This window comes from Propithecus coquereli, unplaced genomic scaffold (genome assembly GCF_000956105.1).
Source record: "Propithecus coquereli isolate 6110/MARCELLA unplaced genomic scaffold, Pcoq_1.0 Scaffold302, whole genome shotgun sequence".
NCBI classification, from domain to species: domain Eukaryota; kingdom Metazoa; phylum Chordata; class Mammalia; order Primates; family Indriidae; genus Propithecus; species Propithecus coquereli.
The window spans coordinates 2441664-2454838 of NW_012148642.1; the positions used below are offsets into that span (position 1 = coordinate 2441664).

At 50.0% G+C, this 13175-nt stretch overlaps 1 protein-coding gene across 1 annotated transcript in view; it reads right to left on the minus strand.

Annotated features, from left to right (window-relative positions):
• The window catches only part of CLEC2L (C-type lectin domain family 2, member L), a 26941-nt gene that overhangs the window by 1931 nt on the left and 11835 nt on the right, over nucleotides 1-13175 (minus strand). The window contains exons 3-6 of the mRNA XM_012649750.1: nucleotides 13116-13175; nucleotides 3892-3966; nucleotides 1474-1640; nucleotides 439-539 (exon numbers count right to left, since the gene is read on the minus strand). Coding sequence (XP_012505204.1) covers nucleotides 439-539; nucleotides 1474-1640; nucleotides 3892-3966; nucleotides 13116-13175 — 403 coding nt within the window. The remainder of the gene's footprint in view (nucleotides 1-438; nucleotides 540-1473; nucleotides 1641-3891; nucleotides 3967-13115) is intronic.

Sequence of the window (13175 nt, forward strand, 5' to 3'; positions counted from 1 at the left end):
TATTCAGAGCCCCTTTCTTCCATAGTGACAATACTTAGGTGGCACGTGTCTGCCCAGAACAGAAGCCATCTCCCATCCCCCACCCAGGTCTGGTCACGTGACTAAGTTCTGGCCAATAGGGGCGTCCCATCCAGGGACGCCCTCGCGTGCATGAGCCCTGCTGCCGGGAGGGGGCGTGACACGCAGAAAGAGCCCGGGCTCCCCACCACGAAGCTCTGATAGCTGCACGGAGCAGAGCCACCAAGCCAGGCTGGACTTCTATGGGCGAGAGAGAAGTACAGCCATCTTCAGGACTGGGTCTCTGGCACACGCTGGACCCAGAGACTAGCATCGCTAGGGAGCACAAAGCCAAGCGTTTCTCTCTCCTGTGCCCGGGGAGAGGGGCTTAGGCTCTCCCCAGTCTAAGCTTGGCGGCCAGAAGATGAAGTCTCAGCTCACGTGTCCGGGTCAAACGGGTCCCCATTGACCCAGTGGAATTCGTCCCCGACTCTGCGTAGTCCAATCCAGGGCTCCCTCCGCGTGAACTTGAACATGAATTCCTGCACGGAGGAAAGAGGGAAACTTCAAGGTCAGATGCGGTCTCCTGACTGCTCTCATATCCCAAGACAAACCTCCACTTGCAAGATCCTGGCTCTCAGGACGTACAGAAACTAGGAAAATGAGTGGTATCTCACTGCATCCCAGAAGTGAGACCTGAGGTTACAGAACCCCCTGAAGTCGCACGGCCTGAGCTTGGCTGGGAGCTGCTCCCTGACCTTGCAGCAGTTGGCTCCAGCAGCCTGCAAGGGCGCCTGGTTCTGTGTGCATGCCCACCGGGCCCGGAAGGCTGCCCAGGGCTGTCCTCCCAGCGCAGCGGCCCAGCAGGCCGGCATTCCTGATTTGCAGGAAGCTTGGGGATTGCCCACTGGATGGATTATCTGGGACAAATCTCAGCACTCAGGTTGGTTGTCCTTCTACCTGCATACTTGTGGGATCTCTGCAGAAGGGGGATATCGTACTGTGTATCAAAGACAAACAGAAGTAATTTTTAGATTATCTGCTATTTTGGATTGCCACACCACTGTTGACCTCAAAATCCAAAATGGCCAACAGGCTCATTAGTTGTGTTTCTTAACACATTTCCATTGATAAAACTGTTTGGGGTGTTAAACAAGAGATCATGCCCTGATTTGGATCAGTGGGAAATGACAATGTATTTTTACATTTCGCAGTGCGTTTGTAATTCTTACACTTTACAATACTGAGTTTAGCACAGCCAACAGCCTTGGATTGAAGGAAGTGTCCTTGACAATAGAAGTGGAAACTAGAGCCACACAGTGACCTGCTCAGAGCCTGTGGGGTCCACCTGCACACCCCATGGCTGTGCGGCAGCTGGATGGCTCTGGGGACATGTCACAGGGGCCCCCGCGTCCGTAGGGTGTGGCTGTCCCCTTAGAGTTGGAGGCGCTGAGGCCTGCACCTCAGCACACTCACCAGCTCCTTCTGGCTCTGGATCACTGCCAGCGCGGCCTCGTGGGTGTGACAGTACTGCCTGCCCGTGTTCCAGTCTCTCGGTTCCTCAGAAAAGAAGTAGCACTTCCTTCCATAGAGCAGCCAGTCCTCCGGGCAGGGCGCTTCGCACTTGATACAGCCCTTGGAAGCTGCAGGGAGGAAAGACAGGCTCTGCGTATGCCATCGCGCCCGGCCACCACCCTGTCCCCCAGATTCCCACTCTGCTTCCTCGACTTCGGTGCCCTTCTCACAGGTAAGCACCTCTCACAGCGCCTGGAGTAAAGGGTTGGCGACTAAACAAATGAGGAAGGGAAAGCTGGTAGGCACCTCCCCACGAGCGCGAGTGACAGCAGGTCAGCCCCTGGGTTAGGACCTCCTCTGTCTCTGAACTCCCAAGGCTTGGGACCCCGGAAACTCAGACTGGGAAGGGAGCTGGAAGCCACGTATCCTTTCTCTCCAGCCAGGGAGGGAGCCACTTTCAGGAAGGACTGCCTGCTCTCATTAACTACGCCTTGTTAGCTAACAAGGCTGCCTTTCCACTGCTGAACTGCTGGAAAGTTCTTTTTAAATATTAATATTTAGTCTCAACCTGCCCTCTTGTGAGCTAGACCTACTGATGTAGGATCTGCCTTCTGGAGTGACCCAGAGCAAACTCATTCTGTCTTCTACGTCCTACTTGAAGGACACCAGCCTCCCCTGCCATCTTTTCATGATTCCTAGCAGGGCCTGCTCACTGCAGTGTCCCCATACTGCCACTGAAACACTGCCACCAGGATAGACTGGGACACATCAGATGTGGCTCTACCAGCAGCAAGAGTGACCACAATGCTGTCTTCCAGGTGTCATGGGCTCTCCAGTCTGCAGGCTGCTTTAATGCACTGACTCCATGCGTGTGAGCATACGTGCACTTTTCTGGGAAGGAAGCCCAGAGCTTCCATCAGAGTCTCAAAGGGCCTCCTTGCCAAAAGGAATTAAGCCACAGTCTTAGATTGTTTTCATATGATCTCTTTCCAAGCCAGGTCTCCCCAGTGTCCAGAACATGTGAAAATCTCTTTTAAAATCCAAATATAGGCCGGGTGCAGTGGCTCACGCCTGTAATTCTAGCACTGCGGGAGGCCAAGGCGGGCGGATTGTTTGAGCTCAGGAGTTCGAGACCAGCCTGAGCAAGAGCTAGACCCCGTCTCTACTAAAAATAGAAAGAAATTAATCTGACAACTAAAAATATATAGAAAAAATTAGCCAGGCATGGTGGTGCATGCCTGTAGTCCCAGCTACTCGGGAGGCTGAGGCAGAAGGATTGCTTGAGCCCAGGAGTTTGAGGTTGCTGTGAGCTAGGCTGATGCCACAGCACTCTAGCCCGAGAAACACAGTGAGATTCTGTCTCAAAAAAAAAAAAAATCCAAATATAGACTCTTATATTTATTTCCTCCACATTTATCTCATTCACTTTGCTCATCATTTGAGTTTTTTAAAAATAAACTTTAATCTTGATTTTTTTCCCATCTGTCATATGGAATTGAGTATTTGGATTGTATCAGCTGCAAATTCCATAAGTATATTTTTTGTTTGTTTTCATACAAGTGATTGATTAAAATGTAGACCACGACAGAACCAAGAACAGGCCTATGGTACCCAAGCCCCTAGGGGTCTACAGCCATGTGGACACCAGTTAATTAATCGACACTTCCTGGGCACATCTATTCAGTGAGATACCAGTGGGCTTGGGAATACTGACCATTTCAACTGCTTCTCCACAAGGATCTCATTTTAAGAAACTCTGTTGTGCTTTATTGTAGACATATGCTATGTCTACACATTGCCCTGGCCTTCGAACCTAGCAAAAGGGTAAAAGGAAACTGATTTAATTTGTAGTGATTATTCCAGGGGAACCCAAGCTGGCCCCGGTGGTTGCCATACCCATTTCTAAACACAGGCCTCCTGCTCGTCATACAAGCCCTACAGGGAAGGATTTGGTAGGAATCAGTGTTGTTGGTGGGCTTTTTCCCGCATGTTGAGAAATCCACCTCTGGTCTTACGGTACTCCTCAAAGATTAAGGACAGAGGCACTGAAATCACTTTGCAAACCCTTCAGGACCCACCACATACTTTGACTCGAATCCCTTAAAAGTAGCCACATTCCCTGCTCATACAGCCATGTCCTTAGTGGCAGTTTTCAACGTTTTTATTTGTTTGACCCTTTCCGTTTCTCAGGCGTCTCCCAGGTGTGAATATATTATTTTAGGCTACAATCCCATCCACAGCCAACACTATATTTTTTTCTACTGACTTTGTCCCCCACAAAAGCCTGGACAGTCTGGAACCTTTCTTTGCCTAATCAGAGGTGCTTCGACAAAGGGTGTACACAGGGAATTGCATGAATGCCCCGGCACGCAGGCTCACCCAAGATGCTCATCACCACCAGGATGGCGAACAGAAGGACCGCGATGGCGCCCAGCAGGAGACGCGTGGTGGTGTCTGAGGAGAAGAGAGAGGGGTTCAATTGCCGCCCCACCGCCAGCCCACAGCCCCACGAGTGAGAAACTTGGGGGGCGAAGCCCAGCAAGGTGAGTTTTAACAAGCCCTCCAGGTGACTCTGAGGCCCGCTGGAGTTTGAGAACTGCTGCTCTAGAGCACAGCCCTGATGCTGTGACTCCCCCACTTAAAACTCTCCCCCAGAGCTCCCCGTTGCCCCCAAACTTCTCCTGTGACAGGCAGAGCTGTCCACCTTGAATCTCCTACTGCTTTGCTAGATGGTCCCAGGTTTCAGCCAGTGAGACTCCTTGAAATAACCTGTTCATCCAGCCCTTGCAGCCCTGCCCCTGGGTGTTTGCTCCCAAAGTTCTCCTCCTCCACCTATACCTCTTGATATCCACCCACCTCTACACCATCCATCCTCTTCCTGATCCTCTGGTTCTCCCTTTTTATTTTCATTTATTTATGTTTTTTGTTATCACTTAGCATTTGCATTTTGTATTTAATGAAAGAATCCTTTCAGACTTTAGGCATAGGGTATTTTTAAGATTTTTTTAAAAAATATATATAACATAAAATTTGCTGTCTTGACCATTTTTAAGTGAACTATTAGTGGCATTAAGGTACATTCACAGTGTTGAGTGGCCATCCTCACTGTCTGTTTGCAAAACTTTTCCATCATCCCAAACAGAAGCTCTGTACCCACTAAACAACAGCACCCCATTCCCTTTCCCCCAGCCCCTGGCACCCACCCTTCTACTTTTTATCTCTATGAATCTGATGATTCTAGGAACGTCGTGCAGTATTTGTCCTTTGTGCCTGGTTTCTTTCACTTAGCATGTTTTCAGGGTTCATCCGTGTTGCCCCATGTATCAGAACTTCATTCCTTTTTAAGGCTGAATAATATTCCATTGTATGGATTTAACCACATTCCGTCTATCCACTCCTCTGTTGGTAGACACTGGGGTTCTTTCCACCTTTTGGCTATTGTGAATTTGTGTACAAATACCAGCTTGAGTCCCTGCTTTCAATTCTGTCGGGCAGATGGCCTAGGAGTGGAGTTGCTAGATCATATGGTAGTTCTGTTTAACTTTCTGAGGAACCACCAAACTGTTTTCCACGGCAGCTGCACCACTTTACATTCCCACCAGCAATGGACGAGGGTTCGAATTTCTCCACATCCTCACCAGCACTTGTTGTTTTGCATTTTTTTCAAGAACTGGTGCCATAGTAATTATATTTTTTGATTATAGCCATCCTAGTATGAGTGAACCCCCTTTAAAATTTTTTTATTTTTTTTACCATCTTAACCATTAAGTGTACGGTTAAGTATAGTTACTTTGTCGTGCATCCCTGTTTATCTTTGTTTTTTTAAAAAAATCAGTCATGTATAGACATAGATGAACAGAGTACTGCCCAGTGCTGGCCTGTCAGTTGTCACTCATCCCGTCACTGTGTGAGCACCAAAATGGAGAGGAAGAACTGTAGCAATTCAGCACTACTCTGACATCCAAGTGTGTGCTTGTGTTTCTAGTTATTCATTAGCATTGCATTTTACAAAGGATTTGGAAAAGAAACCCGTTCCCTTCATCAAGGACAGTCTGAAAAACACAAATTTAAAGAATCAAGAATTTCTAAAAGGCTTCATTAAAAATAATGACATTGCCCCTTCCCCAGGGCCAACCACTTTCAACTGTTCTAGCTGACTCTTGCAGTAGTACCTCCAAATCTCAAATGTCAGGTGTATGTCAATAGTTCTAGACTTTTCCATTTTAGATAGACTTTATTGACTTCCCACTATAATGGTGGAGACTTCATTCTCTCTGCATTACCATCCTACCCTGACCACTTACCCCCCGCCTTCTCAACACCATAGTTTAGCGTTAGGTTGATAATCTGGTATTATCTTCTTAGGACAAGGTAAATGGTGTTCCCAGCAAAGCCATGCAATGTGTTATGATCTATTCATTTCAACAGAACTTGTTGTTTCCTGTTAGTTAATCATGCTCTTCTTTTTACTTTTCTTAGTCTTCTGTGTCCTTATCATTATTTCACCCCAAAACTCCTCTTAGATGATGAGACTAATCAGAAATTCTGTCTCACCTTTGTCTCAGTCACCTCGGGCTGCTATAACAAATCTCATTGACCAGGGAGCTTAAACAACAGACATTCATTTCTCACAGTTCTGGAGGCTGGAAGTCCGAGATCAGGGTGCCAGCATGGTTGGTTCTGGTGAGGCCTCCTTCCTGGCTGCCTTCTCATTGTGTCCTCACAGAGTGGAGAGAGGAAGTTCTGGTGTCTCTTTTCTTAGAAGGGCACTAATCCCATCATGGGGGCTCCACCCTCATGACCTCATCTAAACCCAATTACTTCCCAAAGCCCCACCTCCTCAATACCATCACATTAAGGGTTGGGAATTCAACATACGAATTTTGGGAGGAAACAAACATTCAGTCCATGACAACCTTCTCAAAGAAGTGTTATGGAACCTTCTGACCTGCTGCAATCTGATTTGTTGCCTTCTAAGCCCAGCTGCCCTACCTGTACCAGCAGCCTGAGGGTTTCTCTGCCTCTCTCCTATGTCGGCTCTTCTATTCCTTCTCCCCCATGTCTTCTTCTTTCTTGGTTTACCCCCTCATCTTGGTGGACACATCATCCAGTGGCTGTCTGAGAAAGGGTATGGCAGAACCAGTACACGGAACTGGTCCAAGGAGCAACATCTCTCATTGTGCTCCATGGTGAATGGTGCCCCTGGACTTGTGAACGCAGAGGCCTAAGTAATATAGCTTGGAAGTAATTCTCCTTCAGAGTTTCAAAAGTACTACTTAATTATCTTCTAGATCTAGTGTTGCTTTTGAAAAGTCTAGATCCATTCTCACCCATGATCCTTTGAATTTCAATTGCTCAATTTTTTTTTTCTAGAAGCTTTTAGGATCTTTTCTCTATCACACAATGTTCTAAGGTTTCACCAGGCCTGCCATGCCTTGGTTGAGTCTGTTTTCATCTACTGTACTAGGCAATCAGTGGGCCCTTTCCATCTGGAAAGTCCTGTCTTTCAGTTCCAGGAAATTTTCTTTCATTATATCATTGATGATTTCCTCTCCTCTGTTTTCTGCTTTATTTCTGGATGTCAGATCTCTTGGATTGGTCCTCCAAATTTCTCATCCTTTTTTTCCCTTCTTACTCACTATTTCTTTGCCTTTTTGCTCTATTTCCTGGAAGATTTTCTCAACTTTACCTTCCTAATCTTCCTACCCTCCTACTGAGTTTTTTATTTCTGTGATTATAGTTTTAATTTCCAAGGTTTTTTGTTTTTGTTGCTGCTGTTCCATGAATACCCCCTCTTAAAACATCCTATTCCTGTTTTAATGATGCAATATTTTCTCTCATCTCTTCTCTCTGACAATATTTTGACAGTTTTGGGGGGAGGTGGGTAAAGAGGTGGGCAGAAAGTCTATTCCTCCTTGTGTAGTCTCTATTTGTTCCAAGTTGCTTTTTCCCTGTTCGTTTGTTCTGGTCTCTAACTTCCATGTTGGAGACTTTCCTCAGATGTCTGGAGATCCTTGGCTATCTGTTCGTGATTAAGGCAGGGGGACTAAAGAGTTCGTCGGAGCCTCTGAGTCCACGGGTGGGGCTTATTAACTGCTGGGGACACGGTAGAGAGATCTGGCTGGACTGGTCTTTGAGGGTCTCTGAATGTTAATCTCCTTAGACTTTTCCTCTTGGGTGGACCAGAGTCCCAGCAGAAGGCTCTTCTATCTTCTCTCCTGGAGGGTACACAGCCCACTGGGGGAAGGGGCTTGGAGGCTGTCCTCAGCATTTAATGTGCCGATGTTGACTTAATTGCTTGCTATCCCTGTGGTGGTGTCTAGAGGCCCTCTCTTGAGAGATTTCACCTCGAGTTTCCTGCCAGGGCCGGGGAGAGGGTACAAAGACTGGGGATCTAAATACTCCTTAAAGAAACCTTCAGCCTGTCCTCCTCTTCTCAGCCCTATCTTCACCCACTGCCACCAACCCCTGAGCCTTGGGGGGTCCTCCCATGGGACTCGGGTGGCTCTTCTGCTTTCTGAACTTCCTTTTCTGGGGTGAAGTGAGTTACTACTCATCCATTTGCTCCCTAGCTCCAAATTTTGTTGCTGTGTCTTCTTTCCTGTTCTTGTTGTCCTGATGGCCTTTTGTATTAGTGGGCCTCTGAAGGGAAGCATTTAGCCTGTCGTCATGATGTCACTGCAGGTCCAACAAACATTCGGAGTCTTTCCTATGAGCAAGGTCTCTGCTGGCAGGTGACCAGGAGTCCCAGGTGAGTGGCTTCAGACATGGTAAGAGCAGAGGCTCCAGCCTGCTCTGGAGGACTGGGCTCTCTCTCTGTTTCCTTTGCCATCCTTGGTGGCAGCTTCGCTATAGGCTGAGTCCCTTAGAGCTGTGTGATGGCCACCTGTGGCAAGCGCAGGCATGTGTCCTTCTTCTCTCTTCTTCACGTGCCTGCAGTCCTCTTCTCTAGCACTGCTACTGCAACCCCTTCTGCACGGAAGCTAAGGACATGGCATCCAAAACCACTTCACCTGGTTCCAACTCCAGCTCTGCCACTTTCTAGATGTTTACAGATGGTAAAATTACTTAGCCTCTATTGTAAAATTACTTAGCTTCATTTTTCTCATCTTTAAAACGAGGTCATGGTAGTATCTGCCTCTTAGAGCTTTATGGGAATTCAACATATAATGCTTAGAACAGCACCTGGCCTGGTGAGCCTATTTAACTAGAAGTGATTTTGTGTAGCACTGTTGTCATCATAACTAGCAGCCCTGGGCTCCTGTGGGGTAAGGACTGTGCTTTACTCACCTTTGGGTGCTCTAAAACAGGGCTCAGTCATTGCCTTGCAGGTTAGAGAGCACTCACTGGGACTCAAAAAATATGAGGGAAATTCAGTTACACTGAATGACAACATCCTTGGTCAGCCTTAAATTAAACTGAGTTTAAGCTGGGCACAGTGGCTAACACCTGTAATCCCGGCACTTTGAGAGGCCAAGGCAAGAGGATCACTTGAGGCCAGGAGTTCCAGACCAGCCTGGGCAACATAGCAAGACCCTGTCTCTACAAAAATTCTTTTTAAAAAATTAGCTGGGCATGGTGGCACATGTCTATAGTCCCAGCTACTTAGGAGGCTGAGACAGGAGGATCGCTTGAGCCCAGGAGTTTGAGGATGCAGGGAGCTATGATGGAGCCACTGCACTCCAGCCTGGGTGATAAACAAATAAACTAAGTTTGTAGAAAAGCCCACGTGGGAAAGGGGAATCTGCACATGTATCTCCAACATTACCAGAGTTAACGTGCCTCTTCATGCTGTGGTGGGAATAATTTCTCTGGACGCCGCACTGTGGACAAAGAACATGCTAGGGAGTCCCCACTCGTCGTTCACTGTCTGCCCTCTCAGAGGATGGCTGCGGGGCCGCACAATCCAAAACAACATCGTATCCGTCCCCTAGGGCTGCCTAGCAAAGTACGACAAATGGGGTGGCTTAAACAACAAAAATTTATTCTCTCATAGTTCTGGAGGCTAGAAGTCTAAAATCAAGGGGCGGCAGGGCCACACCCCCTCTGAAATCCGTAGGGACTCCTACCTGGCCTCCTCCTAGCCTCTGGTGCTTTGCTGCAGTCCTTAGCGGTCCTTGGCTTGCAGCTGCGTCACTCCAGTCTCTGCCCTCATCGTCACATGGCGTCCTCCTGTGCGTTTCTGCCTTCATGTGACCATGAGGACACCAGTGCATGTTGGATTAGGGCCCAGCCTACTGCAGTCCGACCTCATCTCAACTAATTACATCTGCCATGACTATATCTCCATGTAAGGTCACACTACGTGGAGGTACTGGGGTTAGGACTTCCACATGTCTCCTTTGGTGGGGATACAATTCAACTTCTAATAACTATCTAACTCAGTAATCACCCCTGCTATGCTATGGCTCATATTAATATGGAGTTCAAGGGTGCAGTTTTTTGGGTTTTTTTGGGTTTTCTGGTAGAGACAGGGGTCTTACTATGTTGCTCAGTTCGGTCTCAAACTCCTGGCCTTAAGTGATCCTCCTGCCTCGGCCTCCGCAAGTGCTGGGATTACAGGCGTGAGCCACCGTGCCAGCCTGCAGGTTATTTAGTTTTCTAAATGTGTGTGATTTAGCCTAATATTAGAAGGAACTGAAAAAATCTGATTCTAAGCCCAGACAAATCTCCCATCATCCTCACACTCACATCCCAAAAAAGGCCCATGGCTGATGTCTCCACGTCATCAGTAGCGCAGCCTGCTGAGCATAATCTTGACTATCAAAAATTATAAAATGTGGAGTTTGGTAATTTTAGAATTTTTAAGAGGCTTTTCTAAATGCATGTGTGTGGTTTTGATCAGGAAGTTGTGGGTTTGTGCCTAACCAAGAAACTTTCAACATTAAAAATTCAGAATCGGTGAGCACTAAAAAATCTATAGCCTCAGGCTTGCAGGATCATCAGGCCATCCCCTCTCCCTTACCCCGGGCCACTCTGCCCCCTGCCATCCCCAGCGCCAGAAACATCCCCATCTCGAATCTCCTCCAGTGTTTCCAGAACCCAGACTGGAGTCCTGGGTCACCTTTTCCAGCCTGTCACCCTGGGCTGGGGCTGGAAGGAAAGGTTCATATCCACGGGGAGAGAAGACTTGATCAGAGGAACTTCTGTTTGGCTTTCTATTTATAAAGCTAATTATTCATCTGTGAAAGTCTTAAAGACCTGGGCTCTAATCCCAGCATTCTGATTTAAGAAGCTGTCTGACTCACTTAACCCGTGAGGAGGGAAAAGACGTCGAGCCTGGAGGTGGCAGGGTTGTCTGAGGAGCAGAGGAGGAGAACGTGCGCATGGGCTTCGATGGTCCCCTGCTAGCCTCGCCACGCCTGGTGTCCTTGGCCCCTCAGGGAAGGGCAAGTGCTTCCACGTCCTAGGCCCTGTGGCACGCCCTTCGGGGGGGGTTTCACGTGTCAGCAACCAAGCAGGTCTTTGGGCAAGACAACTTGGACTCTCAGTCTCTGTTCCCCCATCTATAAAACAGATAAACATCCACCAAGGCCCTGCAAGGGGAGAGGTGAGGACGGAGTGAGAGAACAGCTGTGAAAGCCGCCAGCACCGGGTGTGGCCCAGAGCGGGTGCCTGGCGAACGCTGGGCGCTTGGTGTTGAAGGAGAAGAGCCCCTCGGGGTGCTCCGCCCCGTCAAGCCGAGAAGTCTCCCGTTTCTCTTCAGGCAGGTGCTTGGCTAAGCAGGAGCTGCAAAGCCTTTGGGTCCCCAAAACTGGCAGATCCTCGTCCCGTTGATGGTGTTTCATTCCTCGGACTCCCGCTGGGAGTGGGAAGTGGACCCAAGGTAGGCAGACCAGCAGTCAAAGGATTTCAGTTGGGCCTGGGCCCCCCATCGGGTCTGCAGGATGCTCTGTGCAGGGGCTGGGAAGACGAGTCACCGCACATACAGCCCATACTCCAGGGCCTCCGTCTGTGTAGCCCTGAGAGGTAGAAATCACCACCTGACCTAGCAGATAAGGAAACTAGTGCTCGGACGAGTCCAAAAACCTGCCAGCCCGCAGCAGTGAAGGCTCTGACTCCAGTTTCCAGACACCGTGTTCTTTGCACCTCACCACACTGTCTCGGCCTGTCCTGGGATCTCTGCGAGACAGGGATGTGCCCAGGGCCTAGAACTGTGCCTGGAGGTTATAGACAGAATGAATGACTGTGGGAGACCAGTGCAAAAGCCACTGGGCTGACGTGGCCGCAACCTGCAGAGGACCAGACTTGGTCCACGAGCTCCCTTCTTCTAACAGGAGACAGGGCACCCACGGAACACCCAGGAGACCCTCAAGGGACCAGCACAGGGAGGTCCCTGGCAGGAACTCCGGCAGTCCATAAGCCCCGCCCACTGCCTTTGGGCCAAACACTGACATTACTGTCCCCCCTCCCTCCTCAGCCTGCCTTGGCGCAGGTGCCGGTTATGGCTCTCCCAGACCACTGCCCCACCCTCCTCACTGACCTCCAGCCTCCATCCCACCCTTCTGCGCCACCACCAGTCCAAGGACAAACCCCCTGTCTCAACCCCTCAGCAGCTCCTTCAGAAAAAAGTCCCAACTCCTTGGCAAGGCCCAGGTGTCCCTTCCCGGTCTGGGTCCTCCAGCCTCATCTTTCCTCACTTGCCCCATCCCACTACTCTGGTGTTCAGTTCCCCACAAGGGACAGGCTAGCTCCAGCCACCTGGCCTGAACACGTTGCTCCCTGGGCCTGATGCACCCTTCTGTCTCCACTCCACATTCCCTAAGAGGTCGCCTACTCCAGGAAGCCCACCTTTTCTGACACCCTCTCCCTAAAGATGGGTCATCCAGGCTCCGGGCTTCCCCAGTTAATGCTGTCCAGGTACTCTTTGGTCCCCGGACTCAGGGTGACAGGAGCAGCCTGAGAAGCAGCCACTCTCTTGCCAATTCCAGCGTCTCCCACACAGCACACCGCCAGCTGCAGCTAACAGGAGTTTCCTAAAAGAACTCATGAACTTGCAATGGACTTTCCGCTTTGGTTACTGTCCCCATGGCCAGCCAGGGGTCACTCCCGGAGCCAGTCTGACTGGAGGGGGTAGGTGGCCCCATGACCTTGCAAGGAAGAGGCCCTCAGGGACTCTCCACCCCTCCCCGCCAGGCCCTCCCCACACGGCCTCACACCACCAACAGCCACCCCCTGAGTGCCCCCAGCAGGGGCTGGCACTATCTCTGGGGTCTACAGCCTTTGTGATTTGCTCAGAGCATTTTCACGGCCACAGATTCAGGCCACTCTCTCAACGTGCCCCTCTCAACAGTTCCCGGCAGTAACTGACCCCTTCACGCTGGGGAAACTAAGGCTCGGAGTGTGAGGCTTGCTCCCAAGGTCAAAGAGCCAGCTGGCAGCAGAGGTAGGGTCAAGGTCGTGAGTAGAGGGGGTCCCTGTTGCCTCCCCCAGCACCACGAAATGTATCTGACTGCCCCAAGATGAGCAAATGCTCCGGGTCGCAGCCTGCGCTCCTCCCTCCTCCGGGAGAGCCGCCAAGGTGACTCCGACCGCACCGGTCCCGCCCCGTGACGGGCTGGGCAGGGGTCCCGGGCCAGGGGAGGTGGCCGCTCCGCGCTTACCCTCCAAGGCCGCCTTCCAGCTGGTGCTGCCCTCGTAGCCCGACCCGGATCGCCGCAGCA